Source organism: Malaclemys terrapin, chromosome 2, assembly GCF_027887155.1.
Source record: "Malaclemys terrapin pileata isolate rMalTer1 chromosome 2, rMalTer1.hap1, whole genome shotgun sequence".
NCBI lineage: Eukaryota > Metazoa > Chordata > Testudines > Emydidae > Malaclemys > Malaclemys terrapin.
In genome coordinates this window covers 175,707,574-175,732,480 of record NC_071506.1, presented here as the reverse complement: position 1 = coordinate 175,732,480, position 24,907 = coordinate 175,707,574, and the positions used below count along the sequence as shown (strand labels likewise).

The 24,907-nt window shown below is 39.9% G+C and overlaps 2 protein-coding genes across 9 annotated transcripts in view; one reads left to right on the top strand and one right to left on the bottom strand.

The window, feature by feature from the left end:
• LOC128831885 (poly(rC)-binding protein 3-like) overlaps window positions 1–24,907 on the top strand; it is a 757,719-nt gene that overhangs the window by 731,730 nt on the left and 1,082 nt on the right. For 4 of the 8 annotated variants that reach the window (XM_054018738.1, XM_054018739.1, XM_054018736.1 and 1 more), the window contains 2 exons: window positions 2,560–2,729; window positions 9,345–12,402. In XM_054018738.1, coding sequence (XP_053874713.1) covers window positions 2,560–2,729; window positions 9,345–9,702 — 528 coding nt within the window. In that variant the 3' untranslated portion in view covers window positions 9,703–12,402. Of the gene's footprint in view, window positions 1–2,559; window positions 2,730–4,191; window positions 5,845–9,344; window positions 12,403–24,907 lie in introns of those variants that run through there. The other 4 variants (XM_054018742.1, XM_054018743.1, XM_054018740.1 and 1 more) reach the window with 3 other exon arrangements.
• Window positions 15,929–24,907, bottom strand: part of ZNF830 (zinc finger protein 830) — a 29,986-nt gene continuing 21,007 nt past the window's right edge. Inside the window, exons 9-10 of the mRNA XM_054018744.1 lie at window positions 24,575–24,651; window positions 15,929–22,302 (exon numbers count right to left, since the gene is read on the bottom strand). Coding sequence (XP_053874719.1) covers window positions 22,119–22,302; window positions 24,575–24,651 — 261 coding nt within the window. The 3' untranslated portion in view covers window positions 15,929–22,118. The remainder of the gene's footprint in view (window positions 22,303–24,574; window positions 24,652–24,907) is intronic.

The window sequence follows — 24,907 nt, the reverse complement described above, 5'->3', positions numbered from 1 at the left end:
TCTTTCTCAGAGTGAGTAGGGTGACCAGACAGCAAGTGTGAAAAATCTTGGTGGAGGGTAATAGGAGCCTATATAAGAAAAAGACCCAAAAATCAGGCCTGTCCCTATAAAATCAGGACATCTGATCACCCTAAGAGTGAGGCAGACAAAATGCAAAGGGCCTGGCTCACCATTGCGTCACGCTGGTTTTACACCATCAAAATGACTTGAGGAGGAGAGGCGGTCTCTCAGATCACTTGATCCCAAACCATTTAAACTGCATGGATTAAAACCAACCCCTAAAATTCCAGGAAGTGTATTGACAGTCCATGCAGATCATACACTCCAATGCTATGGTAATGCGCACCATATAAATATCTAAACTAGATTAATCCCATAGCCCCAGCATAATGTGCTCCCAGGGGACAGCCATATTCTGAACTAGCTTTAGTGTTTGTTTGGTCTCGTGGCTCAATGCAGAGTGTGTTACAGCAAGGCAGGGTTAAGGTGACAAAGGATAAGTGTGGAAAGCTCCACACAGGAATTGACAGGTGACCCTCTCCTTGCCAAGCACAAATTAAAAAGTGTTCTTGGCCACCACCACTTCTTGGGCATCTAGGAGCAGCCCAGGTCTAGCAATGCTCTTAAGTTGTCATCTGGGTCACAGATGGTGGTCACAATTTCTCAGTCATGGTCTTGATTAAAGTGCCACCAGCGCTTCTAGATGCTTCCACCAACATTATCTCCAATTTATCTGGATTGAGTGACAATCATTCAAGCCCCAAACTCATTTAGGTATTAGGCTATTGGTTCCACTCTATCAGCTGAGTCAGGCATGATAACAGCATATAGTTGGGTGTCTTTGGTGTCCCCTTCCAAGTGGCCTCATGAACACATTGAATAAGAGAGGTGTTCAAATAAACCTCATGGTACCATGCATGAACCCCCCTCAGGGCAGCTACCATCTGAGAACACTCCAGCACAACTCCACTGCTTTGACAGGGCACAGACACTTTAACAAACCCCGCTGACTAGAGCTGGTTGCATTTTTTAAAAATGTTAACAGAAATCAGAGTTTTTACACATATTTGTATTGTGTTTTGACTACTCTACTGCTAACAGATTTAAAAATCTTTTTATCTTTGTGGCTAGGACACGATCAGCTGTAGCAGCCAGTACCATGCTCAGGCCTACAACTTGGTTGTCCAGGGTTAAGGAAATCTGAGGACTCAAGGGTCAGCCAAAGTTGCCTCACCACAACTTTCTCACTGATCCTTCCTTAGAAAAGGAAAAATTCCTAAAATTAACACACAAAGTGGAAACAGACCCTCAGACTATGGAACGGGAAATCTCCTACATTTATTTGCCTCATCCTCCCACTCCTCCCAATCCTATTTATCTGTTTAGTCCTTCTATTGTGGCCTAACTGGCCATCTAGCCTGTGAACTCTCTGGGGCAGGGACTGTATTCTTTGTGATTCATCTGGTCAATGCCTAGCACTGTGGGGCCCTAACCCTGGATTGGGGTTCCTAGACACTGCCATAATATAAATAAATAATACTAGTATTAATATTTGTAGCTCACCAAGAACCTTCAAGCAGTCTTTGAAACAATATGCAATGTATTTTGCCAGTTGACTTTAAGGCTAAGAAGGAACCACTGTGAGCAGGCCCCAGACCCTCACCTGCCCACTCCTGTAATAGACCCAGTACAATTTTACTGAAGGATAAAATGGGGCGTAGGAACACATGCAGAATCCTGACTTACATTTTGCAAATAAAATCAAGGATCAAGTTGTGACGAAAGTGTCATCTCGCCTTAGGCCCAGTTCCGCATTCAGCTACATGGTTATAAGTCCCATTGTCTTTAATGGAAAGAAACCGTTGTAAAGGAGGGCAGAATTTGGTCAATAAAGTTTAGGACTGTCAAGCAAGCTAGAAAGACCTAGTGAGTGAGGTTCTGTTGGTGAATGAGACAAGCTTTCAAACTACACAGAGCTCTTCTTCAGACTGAGGCCAGGGCCGGCTCCAGGCACCAGCCCTCCAAGCATGTGCTTGGGGTGGCACCTGGAGGGGGGGTGGCACTCACCGGGGAGAGCGGGGCCGTGGCTGGGCTCAGCGCCCTCCCCGGCCGGGGGCGGCAGGAGGCTTTTTTGCCTGGGGCGGCAAAAAAGCCAGAGTCGGCCCTGACTGAAGCACAGACACAATAATAGAGCTTTCAGTCTGATTTGTCAGTTATGTTTCATCTCTTGATATTTTCACTGGAAATTCAAACTGGGCTCTACTTTGTATTCTGTAGCACTACAATATGCCAGTATTCTCTGACGTATTGGATGGCTAAATTGCCTGTGATACTGAGTTAATACATAACCACCTACAAAATGACAATGCTTTAACTATAGGAGCTTGACCATTAAGCCCATAGACGCTGCTAGCTATTCATTCCAAACAGCACAGCAAAAATCTTTTGTTTTGATATCGAGAGACCTTAGTAACCACATTTCGATCAATACGACAAGTTGCAGTTAAATGGTTTTTGCTTGTGTCTGTGGCACTAATTTCAGTCTTTGTCCCACTCCAGTTGATAGGCTGCATTATTGGCAGACAAGGCAGTAAGATAAATGAAATCAGGCAGATGTCAGGAGCGCAGATCAAGATTGCTAATGCCACAGAAGGCTCTGCAGAACGACAAGTTACAATCACAGGCTCCCCGGCAAACATCAGCTTAGCACAGTACCTCATTAATGCAAGGTAAGTTAGCTTTGTAAGTGATATGCTTCTGCAAGATTGCTCTGTCTGTTTTCCCACAAATGTCTGCCTAGGATAAAGCCAGAAAGTTGCTGTGCAGTGTCCATTTTGCATAGTCTTATTTTATTCCTACTTATTTGTAAATCCTGTACTGTTAGAGCCTGTGTTTATTGGTCGTTTATATGGAAAGCGGCTTAATCTGGTGCAATTTCAATTACACTGAAGCATAAGAGCTCAAAACCTGAACATTCACATTTGTAGCCATGTAGCCTCTGAGCTGGATACAGAAAATGATACTGTCTTAAATTCATTGGAAGATAAAACTTTTCATAGGACAAACTGATAGCGACGCAGACTCATTCTGCTGTCTTAAATGGCAACTATAGTGAAACAGATTGCAAAACAAATTTAATTTGCTAGCTGGAAATTGCTTCTCAGGGTTATTAATGGGATATTAAACAGACATTTGGTTGCTAAAGAGACCTGGAATTTATTTTTTTCATAGATAGCCCCACACATTTGTAAAAAGCCCACCCTCATCAGACAGGGTGAGAATCTCCTTTTCACCACTTTTCAACTCCAGAGTTAATGAAAACACTGGTTGTTTAGTGAGCCCTTTGAGACTGCTTATGCTTCTCACTCAGGGCCGGCGCCAGCATTTCTACCACCCCAAGCAAAAAAAAAGAAGCCGCGATCTATGGCGGCAGTTCAGCGGCAGGTCCTTTGCTCCTAGAGGGAGTGAGGGACCTGTCGCCCCCGAATTGCCGCAAGTGCCGCCCCTCTCCCTTGGCCGCCCCAAGCACCTGCTTGTTAAGCTGGTGCCTGGAGCCGGCCCTGCTCTCACTATTTGGATTTGATTATTTAGGAAAAGATTAAAGTTGATATGCAAGTAGCACTCTTAGCCCTTTGAGAAAGAGCAGTGAATGTAACGCTCTGTCATAAATCTACTTGAATGTTCTGTACCAAGGCACTAGAGAGGAAGATTAGTATCTATACATTACACCATTTTTAAAAAACACTGTGCCATCTCGCAAATGAAGCTACTTGCTTAAAGATACTTTTAAAGTAATATAAAGTGTGTAAAATAGTATAAGCTTGTGTATGTTGTGGATTGTAGTCCTAGCAAATCTAACCAGCCAAATCACCTCTCCACCAATATAATTTGACCAACACTAGAAAAGCATGTAGATTCCATGAATGAAGGGAAAGGAGATTTGCCTTCCATTATGGCAAACAAAATATTACCTTTGCATTACTTGAAACTAGCTTGCCAGGGATAAATGTACTGTTCTGTGGCACCACAAAGCTTCAACACTAGCCGTTCCAAGGATCCAAAGACAACATACAGCTCGTGTGCTTTACATTCTTTATAGCAAATATAAGTCACTTCCGTAAGCCCTGTAATCAAGTAAAAATGTGTTCCCTCCTTTAACCCTTAAGGATATGTTCTTCTCTTGGTGTTCAGGGATTCCCCACACATCGAGACGAGAATAGACCCCTTCACTTTTAGTTGCACAAACACCGTATGGCATGCGCCTGGATTGCAGAAGATAACAATTTAAGATCTTCAAGACAGCTAAAGCATGCAAATAAAATAATGCAAGTTATTAATGGAGTTTCAGTGAGCTGCTCACCAGAGACAGAAACTCTAGTGAACAAACCTCTCTTTGACTCAGTTATAAAAGCCTGTGAACTCTCACAGCTCTGTTTATCGCTGTCTAATGGTTCTTTTCATGGAATGGGACATTTAAGAGGTCTTTTAACACACTTTTGCAATGAAGAAAACTGCTGAGCAATCATATTCCATGGATACTATATACCCTGTGAAACTAGAAACAAAGTAGTACTTTCTTCCTGTTGAATTTCTAGTTAGAAAGCATTTGTTACCATCAGATACAATAAACCATTATATATTATGTACTATATGTTGAAAATGTATTTAGGTAAAATGACTTCATTTGTGAATGAAGAGTCTTAAAACAATGTGTAATAAATTAAGCTCTCAAGTATCATAGGTAATTAAGGTGGCCTTTTCATTTTAAAAAGCTATGCTATGTGACTAATTTTTTGCTAAAAGATATAATGAGGAGAGAGGAATTCTGTTAACTTAGGTGCCAACACAGCAGCAGAACTAGTTGGCAGTCAAGGATTGAATGGGCCATGGAAATTGAATAACTTCAGTGCAGCAAGCGGTGTCCCCAACCTGTGGCTTACGCAGCTTGCAAGGCCATGGGAGGGAAATACAGAGTGCCACAGCCCCTGCGGGACCTATTCTGTGGGTAAATGGAGCCAGCTTCAAGAGTTGTAAATCCAAAACTTTATATGAGTCCTACGTGCTCTTTCTTTTTTTAATTTTTTTAAATTTATTTATAATTTTTTTATTAAATATAAAAAGCAGATGTGAAATAAATTGTTACCAGAGAGAGTTGAGTACAATATCAAAGTACTAAACTCACCATGATATCCACTGGTATGCAAAAATAGTCAATGTACACCGAGGCCAGGGGGCACCAAGTTTTCCCATCATTCCTGGATCTACCTTTTCTTTCTGTTCAGGGCGTTACTTCTGATACTGACATCACCCTGCAGACCAATCAGCTCTGACTAGTGCTGTAATGTCATTCCCATTGGTTTGGTTTCCAGGGGCATTACTTCTAGGAATTACAATACATAATTCAAGGTTTGACGGTAGCCTGAGTTTTAAAAGAATACCAGTTCTTTGAAGTACCTGAACTATTTCTAGCCAGTTTTGTCTTCTTTAAAATCATTTATCAGACAATTTTAAATAAAGATTATTTTGTTGCAGTATCTTGTTGAATATGTGCATGAGAATATATAAACTAGGTTAGATTTAAGGGCAGCATGGTCTGTAGAGACAGAGATTTAACCTTGTTTTTGTTTCTGTATGGATATAGCCAACTGTTGATATTTGTACCCCTGAAATATGCCCCATCTTAGTTATGTGCATTAGGAATGCTTTATTTCCTGTATATCTCTTGTCTCTTAATTGGTTTTCAGCCTGAACCATGTAACCACAGGACTTGGGAAATAAGGTTCCACTGTAATAATTGGATCCTTGTTATCAAATTATTATCTTAAAATTCTTACTAAAAATGAAGTGAACCACAATTTAAGTTTAAATTGTATGATATGTGACTTCTTCTTTGGGTTATAAATTAATTTTAGCCAACAGAGCTTTCTTATTCTTGTTGAAGAGTAGCTTTTTGAAGATATTTTTACTTCCATTTTGATAACCATATGATTAGTTCAAGGATAATTAATAAGGGCCCACCCCTATATTCCTTACCTACTCAAGAAATCCACTGATTGCACGGAACACAGGATGTGGCCTTCAATGTATTTATTCATAAAATGAAGCTCTTCTCTGAAAAGTGACTCTGTAAAACTAGCATCATGGAGTTCCAGGTGTGTCACGCATCATTGGCTTCCAAATTAAATTTGGTCTGTTTACATGTAAACAGTTGATTTTGGTAACTGCAAACTCAACAAGGCCTCTGAAAACCAAGTTGGATTCTTTCTATTTTATGCATCATCACCACCACTAGAAATAAAGATCTGGTAAAGGCAGGCCAAATTATACCTTTAGTTATGCCTGTGCAGCTCAGTACATCATTTGGAGACAATGAGGTTACACAGATGTAACTGAGGCCATGATTTTGGCCTGCAGAATATTTGCCACCTGTGATGATACATGAGAAGGTATTTTCAGCCCTCCACCCTCACCCCGGCTGAACTTTCAGCATTAGCAGCTAGAAAAATCCCATCTCGTTACTTGCCAACTGAGCCAGTTTGATGTGGAGTCACTGTGCGATAATACACAATGAATCCCCACAATGTCATTTTTACAGACCCCTCTCAGAGTAAAACTGAGCTGTAAATATCAAATCCAATTATATACAGATAATTTTACAAAACATGCTGCTCCTGCTCACCAACCTGAGAAGGCACCCTGAGGTTGGCTCCAAATGTCAGGGTCGGGTAACAGGCATTTTTAATATAAATTATATAGTTTAATATTTCAGATGGCATTGTTTGCTGTATAAAGACACTATTATTGTCTTTCTACAAAGACCAGTTTTGACACCAGGTTAGAGAAAGCACTGTTGTTCAGTGGGAATGGGTGAGACTTGTTGAGGCAGAGGTTAAGAAAACCAAAGTTTTCAGTTTCATGCACTCCAAACCTTTACAAATGTAGCTGAGATGGCTTCTGGCTCCCTGGTAAAAGTATTGGGGTTAAGATCCAAAGAGCCCACTTCCTTGTGAGGGGAAGTGAAGAACCTGATATCTTCCCACCATACAGCCAAACAAGCCCCAAGCTCCCTCACACATACCTTTAGCAGACGTTCTGGGGAGTATCATCCTCAAACACCATCACCTCTGTCATCTTCAAGGGATGGTTTCATCTGCCGTCCGGGGGCAGCACCTAGACCAAAGGGAGGGGCTTCTGGTGGTTGCCCATCTCCATTCAACAACAGTGAGCAGGAGCCATTCCTGCAAGTCACTTGAAGCTGCATGGAGCCCTGGGCTCAGGGAAGACCCTACTTGCATTCTTGTTAAACTGGCCTAGAGGTGAAGTTCCCCCTCCTCTTGACTGAGACCTGGATATGATTTGTCCTTAATCCTATGCAATGTGGATGTCTCTGTCCTTTAGTGCTTAAATGAACAGGGCAGCAGAGCTAGAAGTGTTCCCCAGTCTGCTGCTGGCTGATGATAGATGGGCCTCTGCCACAGGCCCTTCTCCCTGCTTTGTGGATTGAGGGTCATTGGGGGTCTGTGCCATTCCTGCTCCCACTCCCAAATAGAATATGTGGGAGAGGGAAAGTGCTGCTCCCAGAAGTGGCCATAGGGAGGAAGCCGTGGAGGGTTGGCCAGTGAATCGGCCCAGAAGAATAGGGTGGTGCCAGCCACTATGAGGAGAAAACTTTATAGGGAAAGGGAGCAGGGAAATCTTCCTCTGGAGTCACAGAGGAAGGCGGCTGGAGGAATTCCTCTCCCCCACTCCCTACCCATGGCCAAAGAAGCATTGGGCAGGAAAGTGGTTCTTCCCCTCCACAGGTGAACCAGGAGGGCTGGGGGACAATCTACTTTTATTCACAAACTAAGAGACATAGGAAAGACCATACTGACTCCATCTCTCTGGTTTAGAGCCCACCTTCAGAAAATGTGTAATACAGCACAGCCGTCTGTTACATAAATAACCTGCTGAAATATGTACTTGCCTGGATTTAATAATACATTTGTAAATAGAGCCAGAATAGTGGGGTTTTCTGCTCCTTATCTATGTTTACATGACAGACTGTATTCATTGCCCAGTCAGTTGCATTTCAAAGCTAGCAGTGTGTACTGAAATACATGTTTACCCAGTTGATGGTCTACCCAGTCAATAATACACAGGTAATAGCAAACACATATCAAAATATGGATTTAACCAGGTAAATACCTTCATTTGGAAAAGCAGCTAATACATATTTACCTGCTAAAACAAAATTTATTTAGAGCTATCATTCATAGCCTATTGTGTAAGTAAGTACTTAAAGGCCTAAATATATAGGCCAAATTCATCCTTAGTGTTGGTCCACCGAGGTCAATATTGGCTCAGTATTTATATCCTCTGAAGAGCCCTTCTCTTCTTGGGACCAGCAGTTCGGGTTTCAACCTTTGTTTTGATATTCCTTGTATTTTGTTAGTCTCTGTGATAATGTTCATGTTGTATCAATGTAGTTTCTTGTCTGTCAGTTGATGAATTCTTAAATGTTAATTGTAATAACTGATACAAGTTCAGAAACAATACCATTGTCATGGAAGAGCAGTGTATGTCAGTCTTCCATTATTACAATTTCCATACAATTAGATGGCTTAGTTTAAATTTACTCTTTTTGTAGTTAAAAGAAAACAAAGTCTGGTAAAGTACAAAGCTAAGTGAACACTCTGGCTAATCAGATTGGTTTTATATGAAAAATGCACGTTTGCCTCTAGCAGTGAATATAACAAACGTTGAAAATTGTAGCTTTGGGTGTAAATCAAGAACCAGTTTATGCCTTAGATTAGAACAACAAAACATTGCTCAGTGTCCCCTCATTCTAGCAATCATGAAGGATACTCTTTGTGTCATGGAATTGAGCAAGTGCAAAATTGACCCAAACCTCCCGCACCCTTCCCTCCCACAAAATACCCTAGATTTTGAAAAGCAAAATCCACCATATCAGTGCTGGGGAGTAAACTTCATAATTATTTTAAGTTTTGCTTTAAGTTTTGCTTTTCCATCTTTTTGCCATTATCTGCATTTATTTTTCATTGATGTAAAAAGCCATTTATTTAAAAAACAAACGTTTCGAGTCTCAGTGATGTTTTCACCATCGAATCATGAAATACCCTTTTGTTATTTCTCTTCTTTAACACATAACATGTTCCTCCTTTGACCCTCATTTTTCCCTTTTTTTCTCTCTCTCCCCCCCCTCCTCTTACTTGTCTGTTCCTTTTGTCAACCAATCTAACCCTGCCCTTTTGTGTTTGCTCTCCCCCTCCTTCCTTTCTGCCCCATTGACCCTTGCTTGACCCTCCCAACCTGTTTGTTCCTGTTCCTCTCTTCGTTTGCAGCTTAGAGATGGCTAAAGTCAGCACCCAGACTGCTTCCGTCACGACCCCTGTTGACCTCAACATGAACCTCTCTCAGTCTGCCACCCCTACCTCCACCCCCACCTCTATGGCTGTCTTGGCGGCAGCAGCAGCTGCCTCCGCGGTTAACGTCAGTACCCCTCCCCCTTTACCAACTTTACCAACCACCCACTATGCCGTTCCTGTCTCCAGTCTGCTTGGCATGAAAACTGTCCCACTCCTGGCACTAAATGCCGCGGCCGCTGCGGGGGCCACGGGGAGTTTGTCCGCTTACACTGCCAAAATTCCATCGACGAGTGGGGTTAAGAAATCTGACCGCCAGAAGTTTGCTCCATATTGAAGGGATGAGAAACAAATGCAAGGTTTTTCAAGCTCTACCAAGATTCTGTGGTAGATAATAGCTATCAAGGAAACAATATGGCATATTTTTATTTTCTGTTAAATTGCTAGTGTTAACTGTTGCCACCTCAAATTGTCTTCCACTTTCCATAACTATTAACACGCATGCACGCACACACCCACCCAAAAAATAGCAACTAGTTCCAACAGCCTCCCTGATTCTGTTAAACTCTAGTGGGTAATCATACTTAGCTAAAGTTTGTCATGTAACGGGTGTGGTTCCCACATAATCTAGAATGTTTAGCCTAACACAGTTATTAATAAAGGGTCCAACACTAGGCTTAGAATGGAGACAGATTTTCATTCTGAGGCGTCACTGCTCTGACAACAATAATAGAGAGCTGTAGGCTTAAGTGTTGACACTAATAAATGCTGCCCAGTCTAGCCAGCGTACAGGAAAAGACTCCTTCCCAGGGCTACGTTCTGTCCTCATTTACGCTTGATGCATTTCAGTAGGGTTGCATGGGTGTCAGCAAGGACAGAATTGGGGCCTTCAAAAAGGGGGGGGAAATGAGACCTAAGACTAAAGCTTGTTCGACAAACGTCTTTGGCATTAGAAATAGTTATTAATTACTGCCTAGCACGTCAGTATTTATATCCGTTTGAAGGGATCCCTTCAACTGTGAGACTACTTCTCAGTTGATGTATCCTTCAAATTTGACATTTGTCTTCATGAACCTTTTGATAGGCCCACAGCTAGAAAGCACCATGCGTCTCTGAAAGGAAATGCCCATGCATGCCTGACCTCCAGCGGTCATTCTGCTAAACTTCACAAAGCATTGAGACTTGTATTAATCTGCTTAGCACTTACATCTTACTAGATAATGAAGCTAAAAAGAATACCAAATATTCTTCTAATACATACATGCATATAGTCATGGATCGCCCTTGTGTATGAATCTTGCTGCACTGAGAAACTCTTAACAGAATGGAAAGATAGAGAAAAAACATTAAAGGAAGAAAAATATTAAGTGGTAACATGAGGTAATTTTAATAAGCTTTTAAATCTTCTATGTGCCATCCTTATAGCCATACTAATGTATCAGCCAAGCCTCAGTACTCACCTAACCAATCTGTTTCTATAGGATATTTACAGGGCACAATGGTTCATCTTAATTTAGGATACTAGTGAAGGATAATGTACTTTAAGGAGGACATTTTCAGGAGGGCAGGCTCCCTTTTGTGTGCACAATTTGCCCCCATATATTTTGCTCCTGCTTATGACCTGGAGGTGCAACTCCAAATACATGCACCTCTAAGTATCTAATTATGGGTACAAATCAGAGGGCCAAGTACTCAGATTTGTGCCCACAGTTTGTTTTGCAGGCCCAAAGATACACTCCCACAGCCAGGAATCAGCCTGGCTGAAAATATACCCCATGTAATTTAGGGCCCAGATCATCCTCCCACTGAAGTCAATAATAAAACACCCATTGACTTTTTCATGGGAGCAGGGTCATATGGCCTTCTTGGCCAGCATCCATTGGCTAAGGTTTACTAAGGTTATTGTACAAATCCTAAATACATTCCAGTTTAAAAGCTTGGCAACTCATTTCACAGTGTAAGTTATGGTTAGAAAATAGGCATTTAAAAATTAACTACACGTACAAGCTATTTCATATCAAATGTTATTTGAAGGTTGTCACGTTGATTGGATGCCAGCCAGCAAACATAATTACACACAAGTTTACTATGAAAGGAAAAATAATTGCAAGCAAACTGAAAGTAGCTGGGAGATATATTAGCTGGTTGCTAGCTGTTGGAACTAGTTTTTAATTGCATTTTCTGTTTGTCCATTCACCTTATTTTTAATTTAGGTTGCATAGCACTGGCTCAGTAATGCAATATTGTTTTCCTCACAACTTCAAAATTCAGAATCCCATTAGCCTGCCATGTTCATCCACTTTGCACTCCTTGGACACAAAGCTTTAACGAATTGAACTGTATTCAGTGCATTTTAATATAAACTAAAAACACAGAATGCAAATGCAATACTTTTTAAACCATGGTATTTAAAAGTGTGTTGTTATTGTATAGGGCTAAGTACTATTTCAGTATTCTTTGTCATTTCTGTATTTTATAGGCTTTTCTCCACCTTCGTACCTTTGCGCTAAGTTTTGTCACTGTAACCATTTGTAGAACTGTCGTTGTTACAGTTTTCACTTATCAAAATGGGGAGGCGGGGCTGTTTGTATATAATGAAGGAAAAACTGGAACAAATGTCATGGTACCTCAGATATTTAACAGCTCTAGAAAACTGCTGTAAAATTGTTCTGGACTATTGTAACTGTTTTAATAACTGAAGTAAAAAAATGTGAGAAAACTTGACTGCATTGAAATGCTATTCTATGCTGGTTGTACTCAAGTGTAATTTTTTTAATGGTGAGAAGATTTTTTTTTCTTTTTTTTTCCTTTTTCTCCTCATTTTTGTTCCTACATTTTAGGCTGTCTTCAGAAGTTACTGGCCTGGGGGCTCTGTAATGTATCTCATCATGCCCTAGTACATTAGCCACCAGACAGGACTTTTCCAAAGCCCCATGAGACAATGATTTCTATGGACTAATCTACAGAGGAATTTCTGCCATTTCTAACTTTCTTATTATTCTGAGACATCAAAATAAATACTTCTTTTACTCTTTAAGCAGCTGTGCTTCCTAACTCTTGTGTTGCTTTCATTACTGTTCCACTATAACACTGTTGTGGCTCATACCATAGAGCAAATTTTGGGAGAGTTAATTTTTGTTGATGTTCATGCTTTGCCTAGTCTGTATAAAAGCATGGGCTGTTAGTGTTCTAACTCACTGTATTCAACAATAGACTTGGCAGTAAATTAAATAAGACTTTTTATAAATAAATTTTTTTCCTGCTTTAAAACTACATGGTAGCTTTTTGCATACAACTTTTGTGTTGCTCTAAACGCCTTCTTTGGTAACCAGGTTGACCGTTGTCTCGTTTAGAAATGGCTTCTCAAAATAATCTCATAGACAAATGACTTGTTTTCATTAAGGATTAAAGGGTTAATATCATCACATGTAAGGCCCTGATGCTCTTTTGGTAGCAGCATAATAAGCTGCAGTATCAGCAACATCAAACAGGCCACTAGACAATCGTGGTAGCTGATTTTTTAAAGCATTTACAAACATGATTACATGGGACCAAGTTCTGTCACAGATTATATTGGGTAGTGTTTTACTCTGCAAATACTCCCCTGTGGATTTAATAGGGCTATGTGTGGAGTAAATTACTACTCAAAAGGACTGGAGGTGGCAGAATTTGGTCCATAATAATGAGATTTAAAGACCCACTCCCCACCCCTATTTCTCATTTAAGGCCAGGATTGATTTTCGATCAGCCAGGGGAGAAAAGCAAACACAGCCAGGTACTGATTCTGGTATTGTGAATGGCCTTTGTTGGTTTCATGCTTCTATTGCTTACAACACTGCACATTGCTTTGGGGGGCAGAGATGCCAAACTTTATCCACCCGAGGGCTGCATTGGAAATGTGCCAGCAATCCAAGGGCCATAGTCAATCAGAAATATGTAGTGAAACTCGTCTTTCATACAGAGGCTTGGCCCATAGAAACTACTAATGGCATCCTTGACCCCGTCCAGGCCCCTATTTGGATCTGATGGAGTGCTGCAAGCTGACACCTGCAGCCTCCATGATGGGCTATTCCTTTATATGAAAGATAGCCAGTGCTCGCTATGGTGACGCCTAACCTCGTGGGCTGCATGCTGGCCACCTCTCCTGTAGGCATTTGCAACCTTTTCACACTTCGTAATACCCTTGGTGACACTGTGGTTTTGCAGTGCAGGCAAGTAATATGAACCAGTATATATCCAAATCAGATGAAGACTCCCAGCACCCCAAGCTCAGACAAGTACTCTTACTGAATTGGGTTAAACAGTAAACGTTGCAAGGGCAGGCCCATAAGAAGCATGTTTCTGCCTCAGTGCCTTGAAAAGATATCAAGGTGCTGCCTTCCTGGAGCTATCCCCAGCTATGCTTTCAAATCTGTAGGTATATTTTGACGTCCCTGATGAGATGTATGTTATGTTAAGACTTACTGTAAATAATGTTATGCTTTAAATAAGGCGAGTTGAAATTTCTTTACTGGACATGACCTCTAAGGTCTTGTTTTTTCAGTGCCATTGGACATTTCTCCTGACATCCAGCCTGGTATTAGTGACTATAAGTACATAGCGCCAGTGCCAACTGCTGAGTGGGCGAGGACTGTCCATCGTGGTACTAGGTAGGCGCCATCAGGAGTTTTCATTTATATGACAAACGCTTCCCAAGCACCTTAACAAATACAATTATAGGCTTCATATAGAATGAGGCGGGGGAGAGAATGGAATGAGAAATGAAGCAGCCTAAGCAAGGGCGAAAAGGGTTTTTTCACAAGCGAGCTTAAAACCAAGAGCAGGTTTGACAAAGTGGAACACTACAGGGAGACTGTGGCAAAGGGCTGTGCTAAACCCGTGGTGGGCACTGTGGGGAGTGTGGCTCGAGAAGCAATAGTCTGGGTTGGTGAAAAGCAGGGGACTGATCATGGCAGGTTTTTAAAAACAAGAGGAGCAATTCTGGCTAGACGTTGAAAATGAATCAGAAGCTAGTGACGTCTGAGAAGGACAGGTTATGTGGTCACACTTATGCATGTGTAACGCACAGTGAGCGGCAGCATGCACAGTCCAGAGTGCTGGGACTTGGGGAGGGCACAGCGGAAAGCTGTTGCACTAACCAAAAGAGGCACATGACGCTTGATTTCAGCAGTGGCGTAAACATTGTCGTGGGACTAGACAAATTAGCCTATGGATGTTATCTAGACAGCATCAGTGTGTATGGTGCTTTGCCAACAGAAAAAGACCAGAGCGCTGCCCCATAGAGTTTACAATCTAGGCCAGATAACATGTGATGGGAGCAATGACATCATTCAAATGCGGGGGAGGGGAAGAGGGGCAGCAAACCACAAGGGATGATGTGGGAGAAGGGGAGCCGCCCCCCCCCCCCCCCCCCCCCACACACACACAGAGAGAAAGGCAAACTAGTCAGATTCAGCAATATAAAACCATGAACACAAGACACTTGCAAAAGAGGCACTGATAGCTGCTTTAATGAGGCGAATGCACTTTTATGCTAGGGATGTGATTGGTGGGGCGTTTACACAGAGGAATAATTTACATTGCAACATTTGGATTTTTTTTTTTTTATTTTTTTTTTGTGGGTAAAACTCTCTAGTCAGCACTAATACTGCAGCTTCAGTTTACCAAAAGATTGTTGTTATAAGCTACAAAGAGCATAAATTAGGTCAAGCAGCAGTGTAGCTTCGTGCACTAGCTAAACCAAAAAGGGCAACGATGCTGGGCCAAATAACCTCTTTCTGTTTTGCTAACATTCATTATGCTTTCATGTTCGCAAAGCATGTTAAATGTCCTATGGAACCAACCCATGTTGCACATATGCTGTTGGCATCAGCTTCTGCACCCCATACAGTGACTTGTTAAAAGAAATCCTTCATTGGGCAGCGCCGTGTGTGTTAATGCCTAGCTTTTACAGAGCATTTTTCAGCACTGAATCGCAAAAGCTGTCAGTATCGTCAGTCATGTTAGAGCTGTGGAAAACTGAGGTTTCGAACGGCACAATACTTAAGCACAGTGAAAGTAATTTAGGGCTTCTTTTTGGTAGCTTTTGTTGTAAGTCAGCAAGCAAGGAGGAGCTTACTGGTTTCAGCATTGAGTTAGAAATACCTAATATGCCTGGAACTACAAGGTTCAAATTTGGGCATGGACAGCACAGGCCTTTTATTTGTGGTGGGTAGGTTGATTCCCAAGTTCCTGTGTGTTTGGGTATGTTTCAGTCAGCACCCCTTATTTAAATTAAGGATTTTTTTGTGCGTTAAAATTGCCAACTCTTGCTATGTAGACTGGTTTGTGACAGCTTCCCACAGCCTCATCCTGCCTGTGAAAATGGGAGAAGTCCTCCTGATTCTGAAGATAGCGCTTTGCTCTTTTTTCACTCCCAAACATCTGAAAGTTTGTCTTGTTTGAAAGGCACCCTTGGGTGCAAGGCACTCTACTCTAATTGACTTTGAATGGGACTCCCATCAGCATCTTTGAAATTACAAAGCAAGGATTACTCCTTCAAGATACATACATGACAAGCCTGAAGTTTGAAATCCAGGCTAATTTAAAAACTAATGAACTGGAACTTGTATTAAAAGTTGAATAGCATGTTTTATTGCACAAGCAGTAACTTAAAATCAGCCACACTGATTTTTTTTAAGCCATCCTTCCTAAACCCCCACTCTGTTAATCTGAGCATAAAATTTCATTTAATCGTGAAAAATTTGACTCCAACTGTAATTTAGAAATCTATTCCTTAGTTATATTATTACTAGCACAATGCTATAATGAACACCAGACTTCAGATGAAAAATTTATTTTAAAAAAGTCCACTGAAATATGTTTGAGAGGTCTATATTATTTATACAATCAATGATACAAATTAGTTAAACTATGCCTTGTAAATCTGAAGTAACTAGATCCACAGTACAGTACCATTCTTACTTAACTTTCTTCAGGTACGGCTCTAGCAACAATTCTTCCATCTGCTGAGTCCGAGGTAGGCTTGTCAGTAACTTTGGGATCTCTCTTGCTGTCAATGTAAACTACATACAAGACCTTCCTACACTAGTGGCCATTTATATACAGAGGCTAGAACTTTTCTGTAAAAATGTGCATTGTTTTCACATAAATTGCTTTAATCCCCACTGATTTTCTTCCCACAAATGACTTTCAGTGGTGTCTCTGTCAGTCCATTGCTAATTTCATGCCTTTGATGCCCACATGTCTTTCCCGCACCAATATGTAAGTGAGGTCCATTTTCATGAATGTGAAAAATGAATATAGAAGTGATTCATGAAAAATTAAATGCATGCAGATGCTGGGAAAGTTTCTCCACACAGGTCTACCAATGCATTTCAATCTCGTCCTGAGTAATAATCTTATTTGCTACTGTACTCCATTTATACCAAGCAACAAAGAGTCCTGTGTCTGACGAAGTGGGTATTAACCCACGAAAGCTTATGCTCCAATACGTCTGTTAATCTATAAGGTGCCACAGGACTCTCTGTTGCTTTTTACAGATCCAGACTAACACGGCTACCCCTCTGATACTTGACTCCATTTATACCAACATCCTCACTGAGGAAAATAGTAGTTTAACCAAAGTCCAAAGTTTCTAAAACAGAGCTGTTAATTTTAACATTGTAGGTTTTGGAAAATGTATAAGACTTTATACAAGAATTCAATGTGGTAAAATAAAAGTGTCCCGTTGCTCCATAGCAGAGCTAGGCAAAATATTTCAGGCTAACAGTTTATTTGCTGAAAAATACAATTTTGTGTTGACCAAAACTATTTGCTAATTCAACAACTATTTTCAGCCAAAAAACCATGGAGAAAAGTATCAAAACAGTCAAATCATTTAGTTTTGACACGTTTTTTAAATTGTTAGATTTAAGTCACTATGTTTTCAATGGTATTTCCAATGGAAATATTCCTTTATTATAAAAGGATTGGCGTCAATTGGAAAGAAAACATGATCAAGCCTGGAGAGAATTAATAGTAGTGGTAAACTAACTGGCTCTCATTAAAGCTGCTGTTTTAACTCAACTATCAGTTCCTGAGAAGATGAACATGCAGGCAAACTACACGGGAATATGACGAGGCAGCGTCTGGCTCATCCTGAGCGGAGGCTGTGTTCTCATTTTGTCCATATCAAAAACTTAGACTTTATTTTACTTTTCCCACTTCCCATGACTACGTAACAAGATTGAAAATTACATGTATTGCTTTAGAGAACAGGCCTTTGTTAGTACAATATAATCTTAGATTGTAAGATCTTTTGGAGTAGGGATGACTATGTATATTGATGAATGCACACAAGAAAACAGAGACAGTGCCAAGAACAATGGGCCCCAAATCCTTTACTGGGTCTGGAGGCATTACCACAATCCAAATATTACTAATGATTACCTATATCATGCTTCCCCCTTTTTTAATGTTATTCAGACATGTAATGGAGCTCAGACATCTCTCTACACAGCTGAAATATTCCATATTTCACTGCCCAAGTGAAACACATGATTTTGGTTAGACAGGGTTAGTCCCTGGAGCTCCTTCTCGAGTTCTAAACTTAAGTTGTGTTGGGAAAGCAATAGGCTCGAAACCGCCACACCTCTTCCCTTTGAATAATCATGACCTGGAAACGTACGACTTACAGTGTAGCAGCAAATAGAGAGGCACCATTTTATGAGTAACCTAACAGTGCGGGTAAAGCAAACTCATGTAAACTGTGCTGGTTATCTTCCCAGATACATTAAGTCACTTTTCATTATTGTATCAGCTCTACAGCTTGGTAAGTTGGGAGAGTTACCTTCTCCCAACAGCCCTCAAGGCCACTTCTGTTACAAGGCTCTGCTAAAAAGGATGTTTGATTTCTGCCTTGCTGGCACACTCATAGATAAACATTCCAGTTACAGGACAGAGCCAGTGAGGTGACTGTTAGCATCACCACAATAGACCTCTTTTCTAGAAACTTTCTAAGTAAGCTCTGAAGTACTGAACAACTTCTCTTGTCCCATTATTTTCCTTGAGAATGTGTCTTGTATGGCAGTTGTTTCTATGAATGATGGATCTCCTAAGAGACTGTCCGTTCAAGAAAAAGACATACTGGCCAATTTTCATTCCTAAATGGAAAATCAATAGGAATCAATGCTGTCAAATACAGCAGTAATTTCAGTCTGTCAATATGCATGATGGCATTGATTGGTTCATTATCTATTACTTAAAGAGGAAGAAATTCATACAACATTAAGAAACAAAGAGCGGTTAGAACAGTCCTTTGGCTCACTGGACAGGCTTGCCAAGCATTCATAATACCCAAAAGATGACAATTTGTTTAGTTAATATCCTTGATCTAAGTGCACTAATCTGTTCTAGTTCTGACCGCTAACAAGGATGGGAAAGTAGGTTTATTCTAAAAGAACAATTTAAAAGATTGCATTAAAATGCAGTAGTATTCCGATTCCAAAGGTAAATACTGACTCTCTAGCTTCCCCCAATTAAACAATCATGAAGATGAGAGAGACTTTGCTAGCTGTACTGTTTTTAATGTTAATTTCCCTTCCCAATTCCTCACATACAGTAAAAAAATAAATATTCTTCAAACGTGCACAAAATGAAGAAAACTGAAGCCCACAAAATTATAAAGTTAGACATGCAAAATAATTTCAGTTATAAAAATGAAGTGTACATTCATGTTTCTCTATGCACTCTGTCTTTAGAATCAGCCAGGTCTGTTCCACTTTCTCTGATCAGAATGTTAAGACCAATGACAATACTGGCCCTTAATCAAATCCCAAATCAGTCCTTTGAAACATACTAGACCCCATTGAGGGAACTGAAGAGGACATACAAAAATTTTTGGTTGTCTAAATACAAGACAACCAGAAACTGGTGTGCTGGCTTCAACCTACTTCTGGTAAGTATTAACATATTAGAAATAGGCAGTGTTGTACCCATGTCAGTCCCAGGATATTACAGAGAGGAGGTAATATCTTTTATTGGAACAACGTCTGTTGGTGAGAGAGACAAACTTTTAAGCTACGCAGAGCTCTTCTTCAGATCTGGAAAACTTAGGGAAAGTCTACACTACAAAATGAAGGCAAGTCAACCTAAATTATGTTGAAGTACAGCCGCTGCAGTAATTAAATCACTTTTGCATGTCCACACTACTCTTCTTGTGTTGGCGGTGCACGTCCTCACCAGGAGCCCTTGCACCGATGTAACTGTCACTGTGGAACGTTGTGGCACAGCTTCTGAAAGGCAGCAACAGTAGATGTAAGCCACGCAGTGACTACACTGACACTGCATCAACCTAACTACATTGGCCTAAGCTCTACGCCTCTCATGGAGGTGCAGTTATTGATGCCATATCTACACTTACCAGGGATCGATGCTGCTGTGATGTAGTGGGTGAGTTAAATGTAGCTCCCACTGATGTTAGTGTAGTAAACACTTAGTAGCTCATGTCAACCTAACTGTAGTGCAGACCAGGCCTTAATCAGAGTATTACAGTTAAATATAAGGTGGAACAGATTGTTTAGCATAGTTAACCTTTCAATGTTCCCTTGAAATGCATGTTAACTATTTATGCTAAACAATCTATTCCACCTTATATTTAACTGTAACACTCTAAGTTTTCCAGACCTGAAGAAGAGCTCCTTGTAAGCTCAAAAGCTTATGTCTCTCACTAAACAGAAGTTGGTTCAATTAAAGATATTATCTCACCCACCTTGTCTCTCTAATATCAGAATTAAGAGTCTGTGCAGCTCTCCTTGGTGGACTAGTGGGGAGGTTGGGGGAAAGAGTATGCAGTGGGGAAATTGTACATCAGACACTTCCCAGAATTTATGGAAAATGAAGGAAACTGGATTTTACAGAAAACAGCAAAGACTACCAGTCATTAAACAAATATTCCCATTGCCTCCATCTTTCTGAGCAGGAACTTCCATTCCTAAACAAGAGGGGAGCTACTCTCACTATTTCACTCATTGCAGTACCATATGCATCCAGTAATACTGAAATTCAAAGTAATACACTGCCATGTTTATTCTTTGACAGTTAAATTAGTAACTTGCCAATCTGTTCAAGATTTGTTCTTCTAGTTTTTGAATGTTTTTATTTATAAGTCAGTGACACTTGGAAACCACTTTTGCCAAATTTCTGGATATTACCAATGACAGAGATCATTAGTTGCAAAGTTATACTTGAAATTTTTTTAGAAGTATTGGTTGTGCTTGTTTTTTGTACTTATTACAAAATTGAGCAAAAAATATCAAGCATGTAGACCAGTATATGTGGTCAGAACACAGTGATCTACTGTTCTGTTAAGCACTGTATGAATTTTACTTTTCACAACTTTATTATAAACACATGGCTGGAATACGTAAAGTAGGAGAAGTAAAGTAGGGTCAAGAAAATCTGGCAACAGTTCTCACACAGAATGTTGATTGTGAAAGATGCTATATAAGTCACATCTACCTTTAGTGAGCAATAACATTTTTTCCCTTAATAAAACACTATGGTGATCAGTAGATATAACCTGTACCCAGACTGACTTAAATTAATTGTATGGTAAGATTATTCTCACTATTCCTTTTTTTCTTCCTTTCCAAACCAACCTTGTAATATATTTCCAAACACAAACCTTTTCCAAAACCTGGGGTAAAAAGAATAAGCTGTCTTTCCACAACTCTACTTCTTGGGATCAAACTGAAAAATCCATTCAGATTTTCAGAAGTTCTTGCTAGCTCAGTAAATCTGAGGGCTTTGGGGGCTTGCAAAGCTTAAAAGAGCATATGATTTTTAAAAAATAGAATCTGGCTCTAATTTAGCCAGTACATACTGAATCTCAGTACATTTCTTGCTCCCCTTTTATGTTACCTCAATTTTGTCCTGTTCACTGGTTCTTAACATTTTAAAGTTATTTACCCATTTGCACACTTGAGAGAAAGAAAACTGAATTCCAAGGCTTCCTTGAAAGCTTCCAATATTTACAACTAAAATAAATTAGGTTTATTTTGAAGTTATTCTTCCAACGCCACCTAGGCTTCCAGTGCAGTGCTCGAAGTTGCATACCCATTTCATCCCTCTGCTCAAGAGTTTTCACACATGTTCCAATCTGTAGCTACATTAACGAAAACAACAAATTGAGTCCAGCACGATCTTCTGCAACATGCATGCCCACTGTAGCATGGCAGGAGATCAGAGTATAACAACTTCTCCATAATCTGTTGCTCAATGTTTCTGGATTCTTAGGTCATTTTCATATGAAAGAGTGAAACACTGGACGACCGACACTACATTTTACTAGTAACTTCTAAAACATCCTGGATAAAGCAGAGTTTCCTATCTGAAAGAACACTATACACTGTCATCTTGGGTGGTATGAATTACAGCACAGGACAACTCAAAGCACTGATTTAGTATATGTTACACTCCCAGACGTCTATATTGACTATAAAATTACTTGCTCATTAAAATAATTTTAGTAGGAAATTATAATAATAATTTTAATAGGAAAGTTATATTCAAACTTGTAAAACATTTACAATGTACAACCTTTACACAAAATAATACTCCATTTTAGACCTACAGAGATATGGACAAACTTTTTACAGTTAACCTCATTAGGATCTGCAAAATCCTTCTTAAAAATAAATATTTTAACAAAAATGTCTTCTGATAAAAAGTAATACCACAGATCAACAGAATATTGAGCATGCCACTGAAATGCTACAACAAAGCCCCTTTCACTCTCCAGTCTTGAGACAGCAAATCCTGCAATTCTCCTTCATCTTCACTACCAATATCCTCATCCTCTTTCTCCTGGATTGCTCTTAATCTCATGGCTTCCTTAAATTTATCTTTCATTACATCCTGGCGGTTACGCAGCAGCTCAACACGGCGGTAACATTCACTGTAGAAAGGTAAAAACAGTTAGTTAACATTTATGGCCTTTGCCAATTAAATAAACTGATTTTCCCACAATAATGGGAATGCATCTCTTTCTGTTAAAAAAACCTGAAAGACATACAAACATTAAAATTCAAATAAGCCTTTCACAATAGACCCATATGATTATTTAACATTTGGCTGTAGTTCTGTGGAAGTAGAATGAAGAAGTGGAGTAACTTGGTCATAGCTTCTCTTACAAAGATGTCAAAACCAAAAACAGATCAAATCTCAATCCTGTGACAATTTAATTAAAAAAATATCAACAATATGAAACCACTTGGTCAAATTCTGTAGAGAAGGAAAAAACTCAAACCAGTCTTTTCAATTTTTGTCTAAGATGTTATTTCACCTGAGGTGGAAAGGGGAGCACATGGATTTTTATTGCTATCCATTATGACACACAGAAGTAGTACATTTAAATGGAAGCCTGACAAGGTGTTGAAGCCCTGGCACTTCACCATCTTAAAGAACATGTGCTACAGTAAGCCTCTGAACTTGTGTTTGGCTGTCAGATTTTGTATTTGCTTTAAAGTGCAGTTCGACTCTGAAAAATAACTATGTAAAAATGGTAACTCTTACTAGTGAACAGGATCTGTTCCTTGCAAATACCAAATTCTGCTTACTTGATTTCAATACATTTTTTACTTCTTGTCACTCCTATTAGCCCTGCAGATTCAATACAGAGAAAAGAGCTTAAAGCTGGGTCCTAATCATGGAGTCAAGCATTGAACACCATAACGTCATGTTTAGAGAGTTACTTTCAGAGTATACCTGCACTTTGTGATACTTTACTTGATCTAGAATACCATTAGTTTTAAAGGGCAGTTGACCTTACACTCCCCAAACTGTATTTCACCAGCTTTACCGGGCCATTTTGGATTGATGCTGAGGAGTGAACCACAATGGCCGTTTCTCAACACTCAGTTGTTTTACCAATTTTGAAAGTCCATTGGAACACACACTCAAAGACAGGCTTTTGGAACTGAACACAAAATGTCTAAGGTGCTTCACAGGAGGCACTCCCACCCAGCACTGAGGATCTACTCCATTTAAAGAGTTGCTCTAGAAAATACAACGGCTTCCAAAAAGCTTCATTGGCTATTAGAACATTCCCTGCATTCAAATATGCTATTCTAAATATAACATGAAGCTAAAAGTCTGGCCACATGGACTTCTACTTCAGACAAAATAAATTATCAATAGCAACAACCTTCGCAGCTACCTACAAATTCCTCAATTTGGTCCCACGTAATCATGAGATTTTAAACTGTGATGGTAAAAGGGACTGTTTAAACACCTTCAAGCTCTTAGTCAAAGCTCTCTCCAGAATTACAAGATCACTGTCGAAGTCGTAGCTTTAGTCCCAAAAGCAACTTGACTTTGATATGATCATTAATACCATCTAAGTAGCTGCTAAATCTGCCACATTGGTTAACTACTGCTTCAGTGTGAACATCTCCTTTTCGCTAAAAGATGGCTGCTAGTTTTCAACAAACAAACAAAACGTCTTTTCCTTTGCTTTCCATCAATAGCTTTGTATGAATTGTACATGTAAACGCAAAGTGACTGATTTTCAGCACCATGAAGTGTCAAACTAAGTTGTATTCATTGATCTTGCTGAAGCTTAGACTAATGTGTGTCCAACTGTTTCAATGGAACATTGCAGCTAGTGAGGGTTCACATGATAAGGTACATCATTCAGCAAACATTTTCAAATAAATGTCATGAGAAACAAGGGCCCAGGTAGTCACCAAGAATTAAGACAGGAATCTCCATATGAAAATTATGTTCCTAATTTTTTGTTCAGTCTACTAAAAGCTGCTTAAGAGTTTAGTTATCAGATACAGTCAGTTCACCGGAGTTCTACATGATGCAGAATCCACAGATGGAGCGTAGAAAAAAAATGAACCTTGTTCAAAGGATTTAATTAAAATTTGATCTCTTCCTGTAGTTTATTGGGCACGCCTCTGCCCTTACCTACTGTTTTCAGAGCTCCCAGTGCAGTCTGTCGTAGTAAACACCCGTCTAGTGTTGCTGCCCAAATTAACCATGGTCAGGAAACAAACTGTTTTTTAAATTCAAACACTTTGATCAGTGAATATTTAAAAGAATTGCCATGGCAGGTTACAAATGAAACATTATGCAGTCAGAGTCTATTCACATATAGACCCATTCTCGGGGGGTGAGTGGTGGGGGAGCAGAACGCAAAGTTTGAGAAAGACTGATCTACTTACATCTGCTCATCAATTTCTCCAATCTGACGATCCAAACGTCCCTCCTCATCCTCTTCTGCCACTATTGCTTCTGAAATCTAAACCAAAAAAGCTGTGAATAAGTTAAGCCCCATTCGATCTTTTTTTCAGTAAAAGAGCAGTACTGGAAACAAAAGCAAGAGATTAAAGTATGCTGTAACAAAGTCACAATCCTATGTAGACCTTCCCTCCTCCAAGAGGTATGTTAACGGGACATACAGGAAAAGTTTTTGTGACTTGTGCTAAAGTTCAGTGAAAAGGACAGAACAAAATGCTACACCAAATCCCTAAGCAGTCTAGCTCCTTCTCCTTTTG